This window comes from Microcebus murinus, chromosome 11 (genome assembly GCF_040939455.1).
Source record: "Microcebus murinus isolate Inina chromosome 11, M.murinus_Inina_mat1.0, whole genome shotgun sequence".
Taxonomy (NCBI): domain Eukaryota; kingdom Metazoa; phylum Chordata; class Mammalia; order Primates; family Cheirogaleidae; genus Microcebus; species Microcebus murinus.
The window spans coordinates 11,039,715-11,060,093 of NC_134114.1; the positions used below are offsets into that span (position 1 = coordinate 11,039,715).

The 20,379-nt window shown below is 42.4% G+C and overlaps 1 protein-coding gene across 1 annotated transcript in view; it reads left to right on the plus strand.

The window, feature by feature from the left end:
- OTULINL (OTU deubiquitinase with linear linkage specificity like) overlaps positions 1–20,379 on the plus strand; it is a 31,775-nt gene that overhangs the window by 5,838 nt on the left and 5,558 nt on the right. Inside the window, exons 2-5 of the mRNA XM_076007940.1 lie at positions 17,230–17,389; positions 17,477–17,508; positions 17,614–17,705; positions 18,497–18,646. Coding sequence (XP_075864055.1) covers positions 17,230–17,389; positions 17,477–17,508; positions 17,614–17,705; positions 18,497–18,646 — 434 coding nt within the window. The remainder of the gene's footprint in view (positions 1–17,229; positions 17,390–17,476; positions 17,509–17,613; positions 17,706–18,496; positions 18,647–20,379) is intronic.

The window sequence follows — 20,379 nt, forward strand, 5'->3', positions numbered from 1 at the left end:
GTGGGCAGGTTGAAATGCAGAAAGGCTGATAGGAAGGGGGACTGGGAACATGGCAGGCCAGTGCCCGTGCAGCTGAGTGGAACTGGCCTGTGCTGGTTAACGGAGGAAATCAGTAGTTTGTCGTTTTACTTGGCATTTACAAAATGAACTTGGAGGTCAGTTTGTAGCTGAGGATCAGTTGGCTACACAGCTTAAAATGGAAATGTAATAATTTATATAAATGTTCGGCCCTTCAGTCTTGTTCCTGAGATAGTGCAAGTCATAAGTATATCGATTTCTTCCTATGAGATATGAAGAGAAAAATCACTTGGATTAAGAGCATATTAGATCAGTTTTATACATTATATATCCTTCCACTTTGTTTTAAAAAATATTTGTTAAACTCAATTTTGGGTAGTTAGCTGCTTGTCACGATGGACGGCTTGTACAGCCCATGCTTGTTGCTCTACCTTGCACCATCCCGCTCTTCTCCCTGTAATAGTCCAGTGTCTTCTCCGATCTGTAATCAATTGATTCTTCACAACGAAGGGACAGTTCTCTCTCTCCCTCCTTCCAAGTCTCCTCAACATTCCTTTGTTTTTGTTTTGTTTTTCTCTTGCTGTCTTTCAGAAACTGGCCACTTCCGTGGAAGCCCTACGGAAGAGGCCCTTGACCAGAACTGTGCTTTCACCTGGTTTAACAGATCTGTGGACCCGAGCATGAACTTCTGAGGGTTGGGGTACTTGCTGACATTTGCCAAGATCTTATGTATGTTCTCTGCATACTTAAGGCATCTTTCCTGTGGTGCAAGCTTTGAGTAACATTTTGAGTTTAGTTGAACGTCTGTTATTTCACAACTATTTCAAATCCTGTGCCCTGACATGACTGTCCCTCCAGCATAACTCTGAAATGTGTTAAAGTGAGGAGGCCTTTGGAAAGCAAAGGCAAATGGCAGTTAGTGGCCTGGCCTCCTTGTGCGTGTTCAGAGGGGAGGAAGCTGAGGTCCAGAATGGCTCAACTCTCGGGGACCAGACCCGAGTTCCTGCCTCCCTGAGTTCCCTCCTCTTTTCACTACCTGGAAACCATCCTGCTAGGCGACCACTTCACATTCTCACTTCCTGCTTTATATTTTCAGGGTGTAATTAAGGGAAGAGAAAATACACTGGTGGTTCAGTATTCCTGGTATATATACGTTAAAAGTGAGAAGAGACCACCAAGATAGAGGCTGTTAGTTGGATTAGGTATGGTGGAGTAACAGAGCAACCTCAAATAAGTGAACGTGTTTCTTTCCACTTCATCTGTCCTCTGTGCAGGGCTGCCATGCCCACTGTCACTTTTTGGCACAGGATGGCTGCTGGAGCATCATTCATCACACTCACACTGCAGCTAGTAGGGAGGACGAAGGGCAAGGGACACACACACCCCTCCTAACGGGCCCTTCTGAAAAGTGGGCTGCTTAGCCAGATTTCACTCACACAGCTATACCCAGCACCCAGGGAGGGTGGAACCAGCCTTTATTCCAAGTAGCTGTGTGCCTAGCCAAAAGTCCAGGTTCGATCTTGATGGGAGGAGGTGAGAGAATGGACGCTGGGGGAATCTGGCAGTCTCTGTCATGGGGACGCATGGACTGGATCCTGACTACTTGGATTCATTTCATTCATTCAGCAAATATTTATCAACTGTCTTCTGTGTGCCTAGGCACCAGGAACGCAGAGCGAAAACAGAGACGGCCCCAGTCCTTAAGATGCTTACTGTCTACGTAGGGAGACAGACACTAGTCAAACACAAACACAATTGTATAAACTGTGACAAGTGATGTGAAGAGGACACCGTGTGCTTATGAAAGAGGAAAAAGAGGATTTGCTCAAGCCTGGGGGTTGGGAATGGTCAGAGAAGGGACGTTTGAGTTGAGAGCTGGGGGAATGAGTGGAATGAACTAGGCCACGGGTGGAAGGAAAATGTTCCAGACAGAGGGAAGAGCATGAGCAAAGCAAGGCGGGGAGGCAGGAGGGAGGAACTAAAGGCTGCTTGTCCTCTTGGTACAAGAGGTAGAGGTGACAGAAGAGGGAGGGGTGAGGGTCAGACCTCGAGAGGTCTTGGGGTGGGTGATGAGACGTCCCTGTTTGTCTGGGACTGAGGGACGTGCCGGGATGTGGAGCTTTCAGTGCTAAATCTGGGAGCGTCCCAAGAAAACCTGGAGGAGTTGGCCACCCTTCCTGGAGGCCACGTTAATGGTCAGGTTACTTTCTTCATTACTGATTTCAGAAAAGTTCCTTTTTAGATAGGCATAGCTCCTGCCATAGAAAAACATCAATTGACTAGTGAAAGTGGCCCCTCATGTTGGCCAAAGGGAAAGGGGCACAAAACAGAAGCTAAACTTACTTGTAGTTTGATTATTTGACTGATGCGATTTTTGTTTATCTGGCCTGATTTCTCCTAATGGTAACTTTGGAAATTCATTGGCATCTGGTGATATATTTGAGAAAAACGGCCAAGGATAGAGGGGGCCCTTACTTCATAGCAGTGTTTCTCAACACTGGCAATGTTGGAATCACCTAGGGACTTAAAGACAGCTACCTAGGCCCTAGTCCAACACATCAAAATCCACAGGTGGAGCCAGGGCTCCATAACAGCGCTTCTCAGCTGTCAGTGTGCCTGCGAGTCATCTGAGGATCGTGACAACACAGAGTCTGCTTCCATGGGGTTTGAGAATCTGCGGTTCTAAGAAATCCCCAGGTGGTATTGATGTTGCTGCTCCAAAGACTTTGAGTAGCCATGCTCTATAAAGTTTGATGAGTTTGCTTTTGGTTTCTTTTGGGGACAGCAGCCTACAGGCCTAGGTAAAGGTAGCTGGGTCTGCAAGAGGAAAGGTAAAAGACTTAGGGAGGTGGCCAAGGTGGCTTCTACGGTGGGGTCCCATCAGCAAGATCACACTGAACCTGGGGCGGGGCGGGGGGGGGGCAATCTGGGCGTCCCAGTTGGTCCCAGGGGGTGGGTGGGAGATTACGGCTCAGGCTTGGCTTGGAGCACTGCCTGGTGCCAGTGTTCTTGGTTCCAGAAGAACCAGCTCCGAGAGCTTCTGGCTAGGCTGGTACCATGGCTGATGGCCACTTTCTACTTTTCTCACACCTCGGTAGGGGCCTTTCCAGCTCACACCAGTGACTTCCAGTATTCGGGACTTCCCTACAAATAAGAAAAGCCATGGGAAAATGTTTAAGTCAGAGGTGACACATCCATTGAATATTTAAAAAAACAAACCCACACTGGCTACAGGGTGGAAAACAGAATTGGGGAAGGAGGCCAATGGAAGCATTAGTGACTACTAGCAACAGTGCCCAGACGGTTCTGATTAATGGAAAAATTACCTGCGGGTTGAAAGTGAAGAGTGGCTTGTCTCAGAGGGTACCCTTAGTCAGCGTGTTCATAAACGATTAGTATTAAGATCTAGACGTCTAATGTTACAAGCCTGGGAGTGGAGTGAGAGCATGTGCCGCAAAGCCCTGGCAGGTTGAAGCAGTGAGCCAAACCCATTCGCATGCGACCCCACAGGGGGAAACGTCAGGCCTGACTGGGCCTAACAGGCACAGAACGTGCACACGTGATCTGGATAACCGCTTGATTCCCACGTTCTGAACTGAAACGTAGACATGGGAATCCAAGACTTAAAAAACTTCTAGAGCCAGCTCAGTGACTGATAAAATCCACATGTCTTAGTTGTGTGGCCAGATGGGCTTGCTAGCAGTGCCTGAGCTGAACTCACCCCTAAAACCCCAGGCCTCCCTCCCGCAGAGAGAGCAGGCCCAGAGATTCCTTCTCTGCAGGCAGGTCTGGAGGGAGAGAATAGGAGAGGCTGAGCCGAGCATGCCCTGGAGATTCTTCTAAACCTGCTGGTCAGATCAGTCTCTGACTTTCAGGAAGTCAGTGAAGGAGGGGGTGTGGGGCCAGGGCCCTGCCTCCAGGAAGACCCCATTCACCTGGAAACTTGAAGACAGTGAAGATGGGGACATACCCCAGCGTAAGTCCAAAGGACTTTAAATCAACAGCAGGCTGAATGTGAGGCTGTGGCTTTTTGGTTTTTTGTTTGTTTGCAGTTACATAATCTGAGTATAATCACAGGCTGTATTAGTATGGTCTAAAACGGGGTTCAGCAAGCTATGGTCCATGGGCCAAATCTGGCCTACTGTTTGTTTTCTGTGGCCTGTGACCACTCTTGGGTGGCTTTTAATTTTTAAATGGTTGGGGAAAAAGAATCAAAAGAAGATGACTGTTTCCTGATGTGTGAAAATGAGATGAAATTCAAATTTCAGTGTCCATGAGTAAAGTTTTTTTTTTTTTTCTTTTTTTTTCATGAGTAAAGTTTTGTTTATTAGAACAAGGTTGTGTCATGTTCCGTCTGTGGCTGCGTTCCCTATAAAGGCAGAGTTGAGTAGTTGGGACAGGGACCCTATGACTGATAAAGCTTGAAATATGTACACTCTGACCCTTTGCAGAAAACTTGCTGACCCCTGATCTTGAAAGAAGAAGGCACCTTGTTGAATTCTGCCCTGGAGGGAGCATACCCCCAGGAACTCATTCTCTGTGGAATGAGTTCAGAGAAGAGTGACCTGCACCATGAAGAGACCCACAAAGCATACCCTGTGGGGATTGGTTGAGAAAGTGGGAGATGTCTAACCTAGAAGAGGAAAAGATGCAGAGTGGAAATGATAGACCTTCAGAGTTTGTGGTTTTGATTGTTTTCATTCCTGGAAGAGAATTACTCAGGGGAAGCTAGCACATACAGCAGTCAGTTTCAAAGGCCACTTTGTAAGGCAGAACGTGGGGTTCAAGGTTAGACTTGTTTTCTCTGGGCTTCAGTTCTTCACTTCAAAAATAAAGTGTGCTCATGACAGCTCCTCAGAGGACCAGATCCACAGTGAATTAAGACTCAGCACTCGCCTTACAGGTGGTCACAGGCTAGTGGGGGAAACAGTCGTGGACTCTCTGAACTGGCTGTGGTGGGAATGAAGTGCTCAGGGAACACAGGGGAAGCCTTGGAGAACAAGTAGAATTCCAGCTCTTGCAGCTCAAAGCACTCTGTGATTTCATGAAAGATTTAAAAGGTTGCCACATGCAAAGGGAATCAGGCTGTCCTTCATGACCCCAAGTGGTTGATTCAAGTGTGGCTACAGATCTGATCGTGTCAGCCCCTTGCTTAAAAACCCTTCAGGGCCTTCCCTTGCTCTTTAGTTAGACATCAGCGTCTTGAACCGGATCTTCAGGCCTCCCCAGCCTCCTGTCACTTCCCTTGCTTTGACCATGCTTGGATCTCAGCTCAGCCTCACACCCAGGGGAGCCTTCCCAGACCTGGTCTAGGGCAGATTCCCGTGTTCCGTCACCTGTGGAGCTGCTGCCTTGTTCCCTGGCACGTTGCCTTCACACGCTCCACTCCCACTGGGAGGGACCATGGCGAGTCCATGTCAGGGGAGGCCAGTCTGTTGTGTTCATCTTGGCACAGTGCCTGGCCCACAGGAGGAGCTTAATCTGTGTTCACAGAGTAATGATAGCTGTTGATCAATAAAGAGGGAAACATTCCAAAAAGGAAATGGACCACAACTAGATGGAGTGAGTTCCCAGCTGAGAGGTCTGTAAGCACTGACTGGATGACAGATGGTGGGGAGATTGTAGCAGATGCTCAGCTGAATGGTTTACATTTAGATAATACTTTTTTGTTTAATTTTGTTCCAACCCTGTGTTACCACCACATGTTGGCCATTAGGGTGACTTTTTGGGGTTATCAAGGATGCAGTGATTTGTCCAGGGCCCTGCAAATACAACATGGCAGAATAAAGACAGGAGTCCTTTGCTGGTTTTCCCAAACCTGTTGTCTGTCCCAGACCAGGGAGGACTGTGATTTTACAGAGAAGAAATTACAACTTGTTCTTCTATAGCAGCTTATCCTGCCGACAGCTTTTGTGTTTTTGCAGTTAGGTGGGTTTTATAAACACACTACACACAATTAGAAAATTAAACTTACCTGTAAAAAGATGGGTTGCAGTTAATAGTCTTATAAGATGTGCCCTGTCAAATGAAAACAAAAACCTCTGAGCTATGATGTCAATAAAAGCACACACACAATACCCTCAGTGTTCAGCAAGGAGCAGTTTCCTGTTGTATTTATTGATACTTTTCAGTTTAACGGGAGCTTCGTGCGAAATGTGCCCCGTCCTGTAGGGATTGTGCTGACAGTGTAAGGAGCTTGCATGACAGGCTGCAACTAAATGTCAACTGCTTATGACTTTCAAGATAAAACCTTCCACTTGGTGGTTCTCTTCCTCAGTGATACTGATCTCGTAGTTGTTGTTTATTGTACTTTACTGAATGGAAAACTGTCGTTTCTTAATTGAACAGAATTAATGACTCAAATACAACAGTTTAGAAAGTCTTTTGACTTCACCATTTCACGGGTTTATTAAGAGGGTGTTTTCCCCTGAATATTTGCCTTATAACTGGTATAAAAACACTGAACTTATGATTTTGCAAGAACCAAGACAGTTTAAACCCACTCTTTCTCACTGCTGTGCTGACGTCTAAACATCTTTTGAGACTCCGTGTGCTCCAAATTACTTAGAAACCTTGAAGGCCTACCAGGATTGCTCTGTGTGTTTTTCATTCTATCTGTGTAGTGCTTAATTTATTAGACTAATGTGCACTGTTTTGCTTTATTCTCAAGCCTCTGAGTTCCTCAGAATTGAGCAGTCAATTCCCACACTGGAAGCTCCTGACTTAGAGAACTTGTAGTTCTCTGGAACTACACTGAGGCTTAATGAGAAACTAAAACCTCTGAGACAGGTGGCCTGCTGGGGAGTGGAGGTCAGTCTGCCACCTGGGCACCAGCACGTGTTCACCCTGGGGAGTGCAGGTGCAGGCTGTGTTTGCCCTTCCTCTCAGGAGGGCGTCCTGCCTCCAGACCAGGGCTTCCCCGAGGGGAGGAGTGCATCTTTTCACTTCCCCGCCTTCCTGCCCAGCGCCCAGGCCAGGTGGGAGGAAGTGTGAGGATGAGGTGAGGGGTGGGGTGAGGAATGCTTCCCAGCCTGTCCCTGTCCTCTCCACTACCATTTGGCTTTAGTTGACTCCTCTGTGTGGCACTTCCTGCCCTTGGTTAGAATCACCGGAAAGCCACATTCCCCTTTTCAAAGGGAGCAGGGTTCCACGACACCTCAGATGTGCCGTGTCCTCTGCATGCTCACCTCGCCCGTCTTCCCACCTCTCTTGCCATGGAGAGAGTGTCTAGCTGTCACCTCCTATTCCATCAAACTCTCTTCCCTCTCCTGCTGCATAACCGTAATACGGCATTGAAGCAGGTTGAATAGGTGTTGTGTTTATTAAGCGTAGTGCTTTTACCTTAAACGTTTTCAGTAAGGTGATTTCACTGTATATGTATATGTCATCGCTTTCTCTGCTACCTCAGACATCCAAATTAAATTGCCTTTTACATCCTCCTAGCTCAGTCTTGATAGCCGCCTCTAGTTCCCTCTGTAGCCCTTGACATACACCACCTCTGCTTCAGGGAAGGAAAGCAAGCTAGAGGCTGCAGACAGTGTCTGTGTGCAGAGAGATGGCGCCGTGGTACTGGTGCTGTACGTGAATAAGACTGGGAGAGGAAGTAGACGAGGTTGAAGACTGTGCAGCCCACCTGTGGGGAAGTAGAGACAGTAAAGAATTAGCTCTTGGGGACCTGGAACAGCACTGGAGGTTTGGGAGGCAAATCAGACACTGCTGAGTATCCATGAGAGAGACCCTGTGACGCCCTAGGAACTGGAGGCTCCCGGGGTAGCTGCTGTCTGCACAATCACTCGGTTTCCGCCTCTTCTGTGTCTTTTAGTTTTGTTTTCAGGGTTTTGGTGGTGGTTTTTTTTTTTCTTTTCTTTTTGGTTTCCTGTTTTAATGTTTGAATTACTTCAGCTTTGGAGTATATTGTAGAGAATGGAAAAAAAAAACTAAATAGAATTTTACCACAAGAAATGGTGCCCCCCTTTTATTTTCGTAGTTCTAGCCAGCGGTCTCCTCTGCCATATGTAGTGTGTGTGATGGCAGACCAGATCTTAGTTTCAGATGTTCACAGTGTTGATTTCAGGGGGTTCTGGTGTGATTCCTCAGGGCTGTCTTAGCTCCTGAGCATGACCTCTGCCTGTGTGGGTTGGGGCCTCAGCATGCTTTGATGCTGAGGACTGGGTGGGGGTGCGTGAGACCTAGTTAATATACTTCCCCGTGTAGCAGAAGTGCATTGTGTTGTACGTACAGCCTCATATAAGCTGCCACCCAAGTGGTTCAGTTCACAAGGATTGAAAAGAAATTTCATTTTTTGTGACTCTTGACAGGCATCGAAGAAGATCAAATCCATAATTCCTGGCAACACTTCTCTTTTCTGCCTCTTGCCACTGCACTTTCTGGAGATTCTCCTTTGCCAAAACTTGCCCCCATCCTCACTCCCTTTTCTTTTTATTACGTAGAATGGCTGAATTCATGGAGGTGGAATGTTCTCCCCTTTCCATCTCTCTGTGTCCCAGTCACCAAGCCACAGGACCCCCTTCAGTGGGCACCTGCTTCTGGGAGCAGGGGGTTGGGCTGGAGACTGCAGAACTCTCCTTGGCAGGCTGACAGAAGGGAACTCCTGCGAACCTTCTGATGTCCACAATTTCACCCCCTCTCAGCTGTTTTTGGAGAAATGAGATTCGACTCAGGAAATCATCAAAATTGTCATTATGATACTATTTTGTGAGGTATCTCATTATGGTGTTTTCTTCTCTGTCATTTTTGAGTTGTAATCCAGTTATTGGCCCAGGCAGAAGGAAATCTTTTTAAAATTGTCCTTTTAAAGAGTCTTAATTTTACTTGCTGTAGCAACACTGGTTGGAGATTTGCTCGGTTCCATAATTCAGAGGCAGGACAACCAAGTGGTAAAGTGGGCAACTTCTGCCATCGTGTCTTTGTCTGTTTTCTATAGTTACAACAGAATACCACAGTCTCGGTAATTTATAAAGAAAAGAAGTTTCTTTCTTTCTTTTTTTTTTCTTAGCATATTATGGGGGTACAAGTGTTAAGGTTACATATATTGCCCTTGCCCCCCTCTCCTCTTGAGTCAGAGCTTCAAGCGTGTCCATCCCCCAAATGTTGCACATCTTACTCGTTGTGGTTGTATATATCCATCCTTTCCTCCCCCTTCCTACCTGCCCAATACCCAATAAATATTATTCCTAAATGTCCACTTAGGTGTTGATCTGTTAATACCAGTTTGCTGGTGAGAACATGTGGTGCTGGTTTTTCCATTCTTGAGATACTTCACTCAGTAGAATGGGTTCCAGCTCTATCCAGGAATATACAAGAGGTGCTAGATCACCATTGTTTCTTAAAGCCAAATAGTACTCCATGGTATACATATACCACATTTTATTAATCCAGTCATGAATTGATGGGCACTTGGGTTGTTTCCACAGCTTTGCAATTGTGAATTGTGCTGCTACAAACATTCGAGTGCAGGTGTCTTTTTCATAAAGTAACTTTTGATCTTTTGGGTAGATGCCCAGTAGTGGAATTGCTGGATCAAATGGTAGATCTACTTGTATTGCTTTGAGGTATCTACATATTGCTTTCCACAGAGGTTGAACTAGTTTGCAGTCCCAACAGCAGTGTAGGAGTGTTCCTCTCTGTCTGCATCCACACCAACATTTGTTGTTTGGGGACTTTTTGATAAAGGCCATTCTCACTGGAGTTAAGTGATAGTTCATTGTGGTTTTGATTTGCATTTCCCTGATGATTAGAGATGTTGAACATTTTTTCATATGTTTGTTGGCCATTATTCTGTCTTCTTTTGAGAAGTTTCTGTTCATGTCCTTTGCCCATTTTTTGATAGGGTTGTTTGATTTTTTTCTTGCTGATTTTCCTGAGTTCTAAATAGATTCTAGTTATCAGCCCTTTATCAGATATGTAGCTTACAAAAATTTTCTCCCATGCTGTGGGTTGTCTGTTTGATCTCTTGACAGTTTCTTTGGATGTGCAGAAGCTTTTTAATTTGATCAGGTCTCATTTGTTTATTTTTGTTGCTGTTGTGATTGCCTTTGGGGTCTTCATAAATTCTTTGCCTAGGCCAATGTCTAGAAGGGTATTTCCAACATTTTCCTCTAGAATTCTAATAGTTTCACACATAAGGTTCAAGTCTGTTGCCCAGTGTGAATTGATTTTTGTGAGAGGTGAAAGGTGTGGATCTTGTTTCAGTCTTCTACATATGGCTATCCAGTTTTCCCAGCACCATTTATTGAATAAGGATTCTTTTCCCCAGTGTATGTTTTTGTCTGCTTTGTTGAAGATTAGTTGGCTATATGAGGATGGTTTTATATCTGGGTTTTCTGTTCTGTTCCACTGGTCAATGTCCCTGTTCTTGTGCCAGTCACAAGCTGTTTTAATGACTATAGCCTTATAGTATAGTTTGAAGTCTGGTAAATTGATACCTCTCCTATTTTATTTTTATTGCCTAGGATTGATTTTGCTATATGGGGGTCTTCTCTGGTTCCATACGAAGCGTAAAATTATTTTTTCTGTATCTGTGAAAAATGATGATGGTATTTTGATAGGGATTGCATTGACTCTGTAGGTCACTTTGGGTAGTATAGACATTTTAACATTGTTGATTCTGCCAACCCATGAGCATGGTATATTCTTCCATATGTTTATGTCCTCTGCTATTTCCTTCTTCAGTGTTTCATAGTTCTCCCTGTAGAGGTCTTTTACCTCCTTAGTTAAATATATTCCTAGGTACTTTATTTCCTTTGTTGCTATTTTGAAGGGAATTGAGTCTTTGATTTGGTTCTCACTTTTACTGTTGTTAACGTATATGAATGCCTCTGATTTCTGTGTATCGATTTTGTATCCTGAGACGTTACCAAATTTATTGATCAATTCAAGGAGTCTCTTGGTTGAATCCTTGGGGTTTTCTAGGTATAATATCATGTCCTCAGAAAAGAGTGAGAGTTTAATCTATTCTGCTCCCATTTGGACGCCCTTAATTCTGCTCTCTTGTCTGATTGCTATAGCGAGGACTTCCAGCACTATGTTGAATAGAAGTGGAGATAGTGGGCAACCATCTGGTCCAGGACATTTATTCCATTGTGGTCTGAAAAGATACATGGTATAATTGAAACGAAATAGTTCAATTTCAGATACCATGTATCTGAAAAGATACATGGTAAAATTGTTCCATTTCTAAGTGGGAATGCTTTCAGTTTTTCCCCATTCAGTATGATATTGGCTGCGGGTTTGTCATATATGGCTTGTATCATTTTTAGGTAAGCCCTGTCTATGCCTATTTTGTTGAGCATTCTTATCATAAAAGGGTGTTGAATTCTGTCAAATGCTTTTTCCTGCATCTACTGAGAGGATCATATGATCTTTGTTTTTGCTTCTGCTTCTGTGGTGAATTACATTTATAGATTTGCGTATGTTGAACCATCTCTACATCCCTGGGATGAAGCCCACTTGGTTGTGATGAATTATTTTCTTGACAAGCACCTGGATTCGATTGGCTAGGATTTTGTTGAGAATTTTTGCATCTATATTCATAAGGGATATTGGTCTGTAGTTTTCTTTTTTTGTTGCATCCTTTCCTGGTTTTGGTATCAGGGTTATGTTCATTTCATAAAATGTCTTGGAGAGGATTCCATCCTTCTTGATGTTGTGAAATAATTTCTGCAGGATAGGCACCAGTTCTTCTTTGTAGGTGTGGTAAAATTCAGGTGTGAAACAGTCTGGTCCAGGACTTTTCTTTTTAGGAAGGTTTTTTATTACTGTTTCAATTTCAGTACTTGATATTGGTCTGTTCAGGAATTCTATTTCTTCCTGGTTGAGCCTAGGAAGGCCGTGTGTTTCTAAGAAATTGTCCATTTCCTCCACATTTTCCAGTTTGAGGTTTTTGTTAGTATTCATAGTTAGAGGTTTTTGTAGTATTCATAAATTATATCTTGTATCTCCATGGCATCAGTTGTAAGTTCTCCTTTATTGTTCCTAATGGAGCTTATTAGAGATTTTTCTTTTCTGCTTTTCATTAGTCTAGCCAATGGTGTGTCAATTTTGTTTATTTTTTCAAAGAACCAACTTTTTGTTTTATTAATCTTCTGTATAGTTTCCGTGTTGTCTATTTTATTTAGTTCTGATTTGATCTTAATGATTTCACTTCTTCTGCTGGGTTTGGGGTTGGTCTGTTCTTCATTTTCAAGCTCTTTGAGATGATTCATTAGGTTATATATTTGTGATCTTTTCAATTTTTGGATATAGGCATTTATGGAAATAAAGTTTCCTCTCAGGACTGCTTTAGCTGTGTCCCACAGGTTTTGGTAACTTTTGTCACCTTTGTCATTTAGTTCAAAGAATCTTTTGATTTCCATCTTGATTTCCTCATTTATGAAGTGATCATTCAGCAGAAGGTTGTTTAGTTTCCATGACTTTGTGTAGAAATGAGAACTCCTGTTAGGATTGATTTCTACATTTATTCCAATGTGGTCTGAAAAGATACATGGTATAATTTATATTTTTTTAAGTTGTTTGTGACGTGCTTTGTGTCCTAGGATATGGTCAATCTTAGAGAATGACGCATGAGCTGATGAGAAGAACATATATTCAGTGGTTTTGGGGTAGAATGTCCTGTAAATATCAGTCAGGCCCATTTGTTCTAGAGTTCTGTTTAAGTCCATTATTTCTTTGTTGATTTTCTGTTTGGAGGATCTGTCCTGTGCTGTCAGTGGGGTGTTAAAGTCTCTGACTATTATTGTGTTGTTGTTTATCCATTTGTTTAGATCAAGTAGAGTTTGATTTATGAATCTGGGTGCACCAAGGTTGGGCGCATATATATTTAGAATTGTTATGTCTTCTTGTTGAACTGTACCCTTCACCATTACATAGTGACCTTCTTTGTCTTTTATTACTTTTGTTGATTTAAAAACTAAGTTATCTGTAATCAGCACTGCCACGCCAGCTTTCTTTTGGCTTCCGTTTGCTTAAAATATTGTTCTCCATCCCTTTACCTTTAGTCTGTATGCGTCCTTGCAGGTTAGATGTGTTTCCTGAAGGTAGCAGATACTTGGCTTGTGTTTTTTTTATCCATTCGGCCACCCTATGTCTCTTGAGTGGGGAATTCAAGCCATTCACATTTATTGAGATAACTGATAGATGGGGCAGATTTCTGTTTATTATGTTGGGTTGAACTTTGTTGCTTTGTTTTCTCTCTTGAGCCATTGTGGCATCTGGGCTTTGATCTTTAGCTTTGAGTAGATTTACATTCGTGAGTGTTTATTGTGCTGATTCATGAGTAACACTGTTTTGAGTACTTCTTGAAGGGCTGGTCTTGTCTTGGTGAATTCCCTCAGTCTTTGCTTATCTGAGAATGTCTTAATTTCTCCTTCATATACAAAACTTAGTTTTTCAGGGAATAAGATTCTAGGCTGGGCAAGAAGTTTATTTCTTAACAGTTCTTGAGGCTGGGGAGTCCAAGAGCACGGCACCGGCATCTGGCGAGGGCCTTCTTGCTGCGTCACATCACATAACGAGAGGGCAGGACTGTGTGTGTCAGCTCAGCTCTCTTCCTCTTACAAAGTTACCTACCAGTCCCATCACGGGGCCCGCCCTGATGACCTTGTCTAATCCTAATTACCTCCCAGAGGCCCACCTCCAGTCATCACGTGAATTTGGGGATTAAGTTTCCAGCATGTGAAATCTGGGGACACACTCAAACCATAGCACATGGCATGGCTTCTGTTTTGAGATTATAGCTCTACCACTTGCGGGCTGAGTCCCATTATTTAATCTTTTTTTCTCCCTCACAGTTTTCTTACCTGCAAAATAAGGGTGATCACAGGAATACCAATAAAAATAAAAATCAGCGTTTTTAGGGTACTTACAGTGTGCCGGACATTGTGCTGAGCTCTTTCCCAGGCTTTCAGCCTCACAGCAGGTCTGAGAGGCAGATGCTGCTCTGCCTCCTATGTTGTGATTCCATGATGATAATAAGAGCAAGCATGCACTGAGCACTCGCTGTGTACCAGGCTCTGTTACGTACTGTCTTCATTCCTAGATTCAGAAACTGGAGCTTGGGGTGGTGAAGTCACTTGCCCCAAATCACATGGGAACCATGAGGTCATACCCCAGGGCCTCACAGGAGTCAGTGAGATAATTCCTGTAAAATGCTTAACTCAGGGCTGGCACATAGCAAACGCTTACATTGTCTCTGTTTTAGTTACTGTGTTTCCCCGAAAATAAGACAGGGTCTTATGTCTATTTTTCCTCAAGAAGACACCCCTAGGGCTTATTTTCAGGGGATGTGTTATTTTTTTTAAGTACGGTACAACAATCTACATTTATTCAAATATAGTTAAGTCGTCATCTTCTGGAACATCATCATAACTCTCCAAGCCCTGAATTCCATCCTGAATTTCTTGTGACTCTATTTACTTTAGAACCATTGGCCCCAGTCTCTCATGTCGAGCAATAGAGCTCTCATGGGGCAGATGAGAAGGGCTGCTCGTCTTCTTTACTGCTCCTTGATGAAATGCATGGGTTGTGCAGACACGCTGCGTAGCCACGCCCATCACTAGGTCTTACTTTCAAGGTAGGGCTTATATTGCACAAATGCTTAGAAATCCTGCAATAGCTTATTTTATGGGTAGGTCTTATTTTTTGGGAAACACAGTACTGGTGAAGTCATGCTCTTTCCTACTACAACATTGTACATCCTCCTCTTAGAAGCCCCTGTTCTAACATTAACAGTGAACAGCCGGTATGGATGCTTCACGTGGCTATATGGCCATGCCTGCTTACATGTGACCTCACGAGTGCTGCAAAGTACCCCTGCCTTCCCCAGATGGCTCCCTGGTACCCCCGCCAACACCCCTGTGATTACACTCCCTAGCCCTTCTTGGCTCGAGTTACTTGTGAGCACATTGGTTAGAGGGAGGCCAGGGGTGCAGGGAAGAGTATGTGTAAGTGGGGAAAACTGTCACCTGGGGCACCCTGGAGAACTGGGCAGCTGCAGGAGAGGCCCTCTGCTCCGGAGAGACGGCCCTGGTTCAGGTGGCTCATGTCAGATTCCTCGAGGAGCTGACTGGTAACTTACACGAATGCATCAGGTTAGATGGAGTCTGTGACAAATAAAACATGCGCCCCGGGAGGGGGAAGCAGCCAGTCCCTACTTCAGCGACTGCAAGCCCTCCACGTCCGCACACAAATGGGTACCGCCCTCTGGGAAGTAGGCAGGTGCTCTCAAAAGGCCCTTCAGAGAAGAAGAAATGCGAATGGCTAGTACATACAGGAGAATCCTAGTCTCACGAATTACTGCAAAAATTTAGTCTGAAGTGAGAAATTTAAACCATCTATATTAAAATAATGTAGAACCATAAGATATAAATAGAAATCAAAGTCTGTGAACCTAGTTGGGTGGTAACAAAATCATAAGCAGTGTTGGGGTTTAGGGAAAAGGTGCTCTCCTACCTGCGGTGGGAGTGTCAGTCGACAGAGTTGTTTTGGAAGGCACTGGGGCAACATCTGTCAAAACTAAAAATGTGCACTCCCTTGGATCTAAGATTTCCTCTTGAAATTATCCTTTAGAAAAAGCTGCCATCACTCTACAGCACTGTAAGAAAAGAACATACACTACAGCATTGTTTGTAAAAGTGAGAAATGGGAAACCAAGTTTATCAGTAAGGCAGTGCTTACAAATAGGACAGTCTGTACTAAAATATTTTGCATTCATTAAAAGGATTATTGTAGATTTATATGTTCAGTGCTGATTTGAAAAGATGTCCAACTTTATAGTGAGGAAACAACTGTAAAATCGTGTTATATTCCATTTTTTCTAAAAAGTTTCTGTAGCTACAACAAAACAATATGTATCACATAGACAAAATTTCAGTTTTCCATGAATTTAAGAATTTGCTCAAAATATTGCACACGTCAGAATTTTCAAAGTTGGGAAATCAGTCTGAATTAATAAAACTCTAGATTACAGATAGAAAGCTAGTAAAGCTTTATGTTTAAACATTCATAAAAAGTTTTACCAGATTTCTAGGTGGGAATAATTATATAATGATTTGAATAGCTAATCAACTGTTCTAAACAGATAAGCACCTGTTTTTGAAAATGTCCTTTTAAGTAATTGTAAAGGTATTTTTTTATTTGCTGGCAAATTCTTTCTTTATTGAGAGTGTAAATGCACATCAAACATCCAGATGATGAAAAAAATGCTAAAATTGTAGATACTATGTTGATGAGGTTTTTACTGTGGTTAATCACTGGAATTTTACTAAATCATGTGCCGTGGAGGAATTATTTTGCAATGAATCTGAGGGGGTTTGGCCACTATTCAAAGGTCCTCTTCCTCATTTGTACTTCAGCATTTTACATGTCCAAACATAACATAGTGGGGAATCTACTGAGCACAGCTAAACATTACAAGTGCACCCTTTGAGCTCTCTAGGACTATTTTCTGTCTTGTCAAACCAGGAATCACAGTATATCTCATCTAAATCCATCTCATGACTCTTGTTTTTAAGTGGTCTACTTTCTGGAAATGATGTCTGTGTGCCCGCTGTTTGAGTCACTCATCCTGTGCTGCTAAAGTGGTGCCATATGTTATGGCCTATAATGATTCAAAACTATGAACACGGGCAGAAGTGGGTATTGGAGGCATTGCTAGAGGCCACCTGGTTTGATTGCCCGCAGTGTGCTGGGGGCTTAACTGAACCCCTGTAGTTGTGTGTGGATTCAGCAGAAATTCAGCAGGAACCAAGTATGTGCCGGGCACTGTGCTTCTGCTTACAAATTTAATTTTGTCTTTCCCCAGCAGGGTCAGTGTTTACACCCTCATTTTACAGTCATGAAAATTCAGGAGAAGAGGAATTAGGTTGCTATAGTCACATAGCAGGATAAAGTAGGAGAAGCAGGTTTTTGAATTCAGGTCTGAGAGATTCTGAAGCCCATACTCTCTGTATTTATTATTCTCCTTTAATTTTGTGGAACAGAGATATTATATGTAATAATTGATTATGGGAATACTAGGTGTTTCTTTAATTTTTAGATTGAGTTTTTGAATACTTTAAAAATATTTATGTAAATCAATGATAGACACTTTACAGGTAAAATTATCCCATCCATATGTTTGGTTTTTTTTTCTCTTAAAGATGACTTGGGTAATTGTGATATGCCTTTTTTTTTTTTTTTTTGTAATTATTGTAGGAAGTGACCAGGTTCACCACTGGATACTACTTACAAGCCAAGCCTTGGATACCATCTGGAGACTAGGAAAGGGCTCCGTGATGTTGGCAGTTTCATTTCTAGGGGCCACCCTCTGCTGCTTCAAGAGGCTGCATTTATCCTTAGGGCATCGGCTGAAATGGTATGTCATTACATCATCCTTAAATTTCAAATATATACTTGCTATCCAAAGCAGAATTTTGATATTGTTGTTCCCTTTATCTTTCAGGTGGATTGGATATCTGCAGAGAAAATTCAAAAGTAAATATTTTCATTCATATGTTTCTTTATTCTGAAGGTCCAGAGGACTCAGGAAGGGAGAGGAAAGGGAAAATTAATCTCCCTTTTATTTTTTATTTGATCCAGGGAACCTCAGCGTGGAGGCAGAAGTTGATTTACTCAGTTATTGTGCAAGAGAATGGAAAGGAGAAACACCTCGTGCCAAGCTGATGAGGAAGGTGTGTCTGTAGAGGTTATGGAAGACATAGAATCTGTCAAAATCAGGAAACATGCCATTCTGCTTTACTAAATTCAGACATCAACCAATACCAAAATGTGATACAAGTAACAATTGTGGCTTTAATTCAATATCCCAACAGCTGCTAGGCATTGGCTTTGGGTCTTTCACCTAGAGCTTATGTCTTTGAGGACTTAGGTAGATTAGACCTGTAATTGCAGGAAACTTGAGCATTGTGCTCTTTTTGGCTATCTTCTGGCCTGTTAAACATCTGTATGTGCAGTGGAAATTGTCCTTGAAGGGATTAGGCACCCTGACATAAAAATATTTTGAGGATTTTTAGAATTTTCCACTGGACCAATCACGGTAAATATCCCCAGCAGTGCTGTCTAATCTTGTCACTAGCAAAAGGAAAAAAAGGTGGTGTGTGTGTGTGTGTGTGTGTGTGTGTTTGTGGAGAGGGACATTTAAAGTACTCTTTAACATGTTCTTAAAGTACATACTATTTTTCACTGTGGTTATGTTGCATCCATTATATGCCCAAAATGATCTGCCCAAAGTGACCTGCCCTGGTCAATCCATGCAGGATTTCTCATCTAAAATATCATGTCACAGACCCTACATACAAGAGAATCACTTTAAAATTACATGTGGTCATGTTCATAATTTATCATTGTTCCTGTTGTCCACTTCAGTTGGGAGGAACACCTCACTGAAAATACAGTGAATTTGCTTTCTTTATTCTCTTGTCCAGTGGAATTAATAAACAGCTTTCTCTTTTTGTGCTAATAGGCTTATGAGGAGCTGTTTTGGCGGCATCATATTAAATGTGTTCGACAAGTCAAGAGAGATAACTATGATGCTCTCAGATCGGTGTTATTTCAGATTTTCAGCCGGGGCATCTCCTTCCCATCATGGATGAGAGAAAAAGACATTGTTAAGGTATGTCTTCACTGGAAACTCAGGAAATGTCATGTTGATGATCTGCAACTCAGAAACTCCTGGTCTTTGGGTAACTTTGTGCTCCAGGGGATCATGAGATTGAAGAAACTTTTAGAGGCTATTTAACCCAATCCTCTATCTCTCATGTCACTTGGCAAATAAACCATCTCAGAAAGATAGTAGAAAAAGGGGGGGGGGTAAAAAAAAAAAAAAAAAAAAAAAAAAAAAAAAGAAAGATAGTAGTGCTCGGTGTTCCTTTTTTTTGTTTTAATGCCGCCATCTTTTCTTGAGGGGCTTCTGTCTTTTTTAAGTAAGGTAATCTAGTAAAATTCACGTTTTCACTCTGTAGTTACGAGTTTTAACAAGTGCATACAGTGGGTAACCACCACCCAAAAGATTCTCTTGGATACCTTTGTAGTCAGTCCTACTCCCACCTTCAGACCCTGGCAATCACAGATCTGTTTTCTGTCCCTCTAATTTTGCCTTTTCCAGAATGTCATATAAATGGAATCATCCAGTATGTAGCTTTTAGAATCTGACATCTTTAACTTAGCATAGTGCATTTGAAATTCATCCATGAATTCATCTGTGAATTTGTAGTTCCTCTATTTTTATTGTTGAATGGTATTCCTTTCCATGAATATAACTGTTTATTTATTCATTCCCATGTAGGATATCTGGATTGTTCCCAGTTTGGGGCTACTATGAATAAAGCTGTTATAAATATTCTCATATAGGATTTTGTATGAACATTAGTTTCCATTTCTTTGGGGTAAATACCTAGGAGTGAGATTGCCTGGTTGTATGCTAGGTATATGTTTAACTTTATAAGAAACTGCCAGACTGTTTTCCAAAGTGGCTCAGCCATTCTGCATTCCCGTCAGCGATGTGTAAGAGCTCCGTTGCTCAACATTCTACCAGCATATGGTATTGTCGTTCTTTGTTTTTTAGCCAATCTAATAGGTGTGAATTGGTATCATTGTGCATTTAGTTTGCATTCCCTAATGAGTAATGACGTTGAGCATCTTTTAGTGTGCTTATATGCCATCCATATTTTCTTCTTGGAGAAATGTCTGTTCAAATCTTTTGCCCATTTTTTATTGGGTTGCTCTTTTTGAATTATTAAATTTTGAGAGAGTTCTTTATGTATTTGGAGTATAGTGCTTTATCAGATAGGTAATTTGCAGATATTTTCTCCAAGTTTGTGGCTTGTTTTCTTATTTTCTGAACGTAAAGTGGTACATTCTTGATGAGTAGCCTTAACTTTTATTTTGAATGCAATAGGCATAATCTAGGATCTATATTTGAGAATGGAAGGTCAAAGAAACGTAAAGCATGTGTATATAGAAGACCATGGGTTCTGTTTCCTTAACGTCTTTTATTTAAACTTGTTTTTACGAGTTCCCTAGAAAATACTCGTTGAGTGTGTGCAATGTGCTAGCCCCGCTGCTGTTGCTGAGGACAGAGATACAAACGTACACAGAGGGTTGTATGGGTGCAACAAGCTGAGTTGGGTGGGGAAACATATTGGATACCTGCAAGCGATTCTTACATATACCACAATCTTATTTAATCCGAACAAAAGCCCTGTAAAATGGACAACATTATCCTTAATTTGCAGTGGAGGATGAGGCTGAGAGTGGAAATAATCCATGCTGGTTGAGTAATCTCCTAGCTGGTGAGTGACAGCTAGATTTGAACTTGAGAGGGCATAATTCTAAAATCTGCCTGTT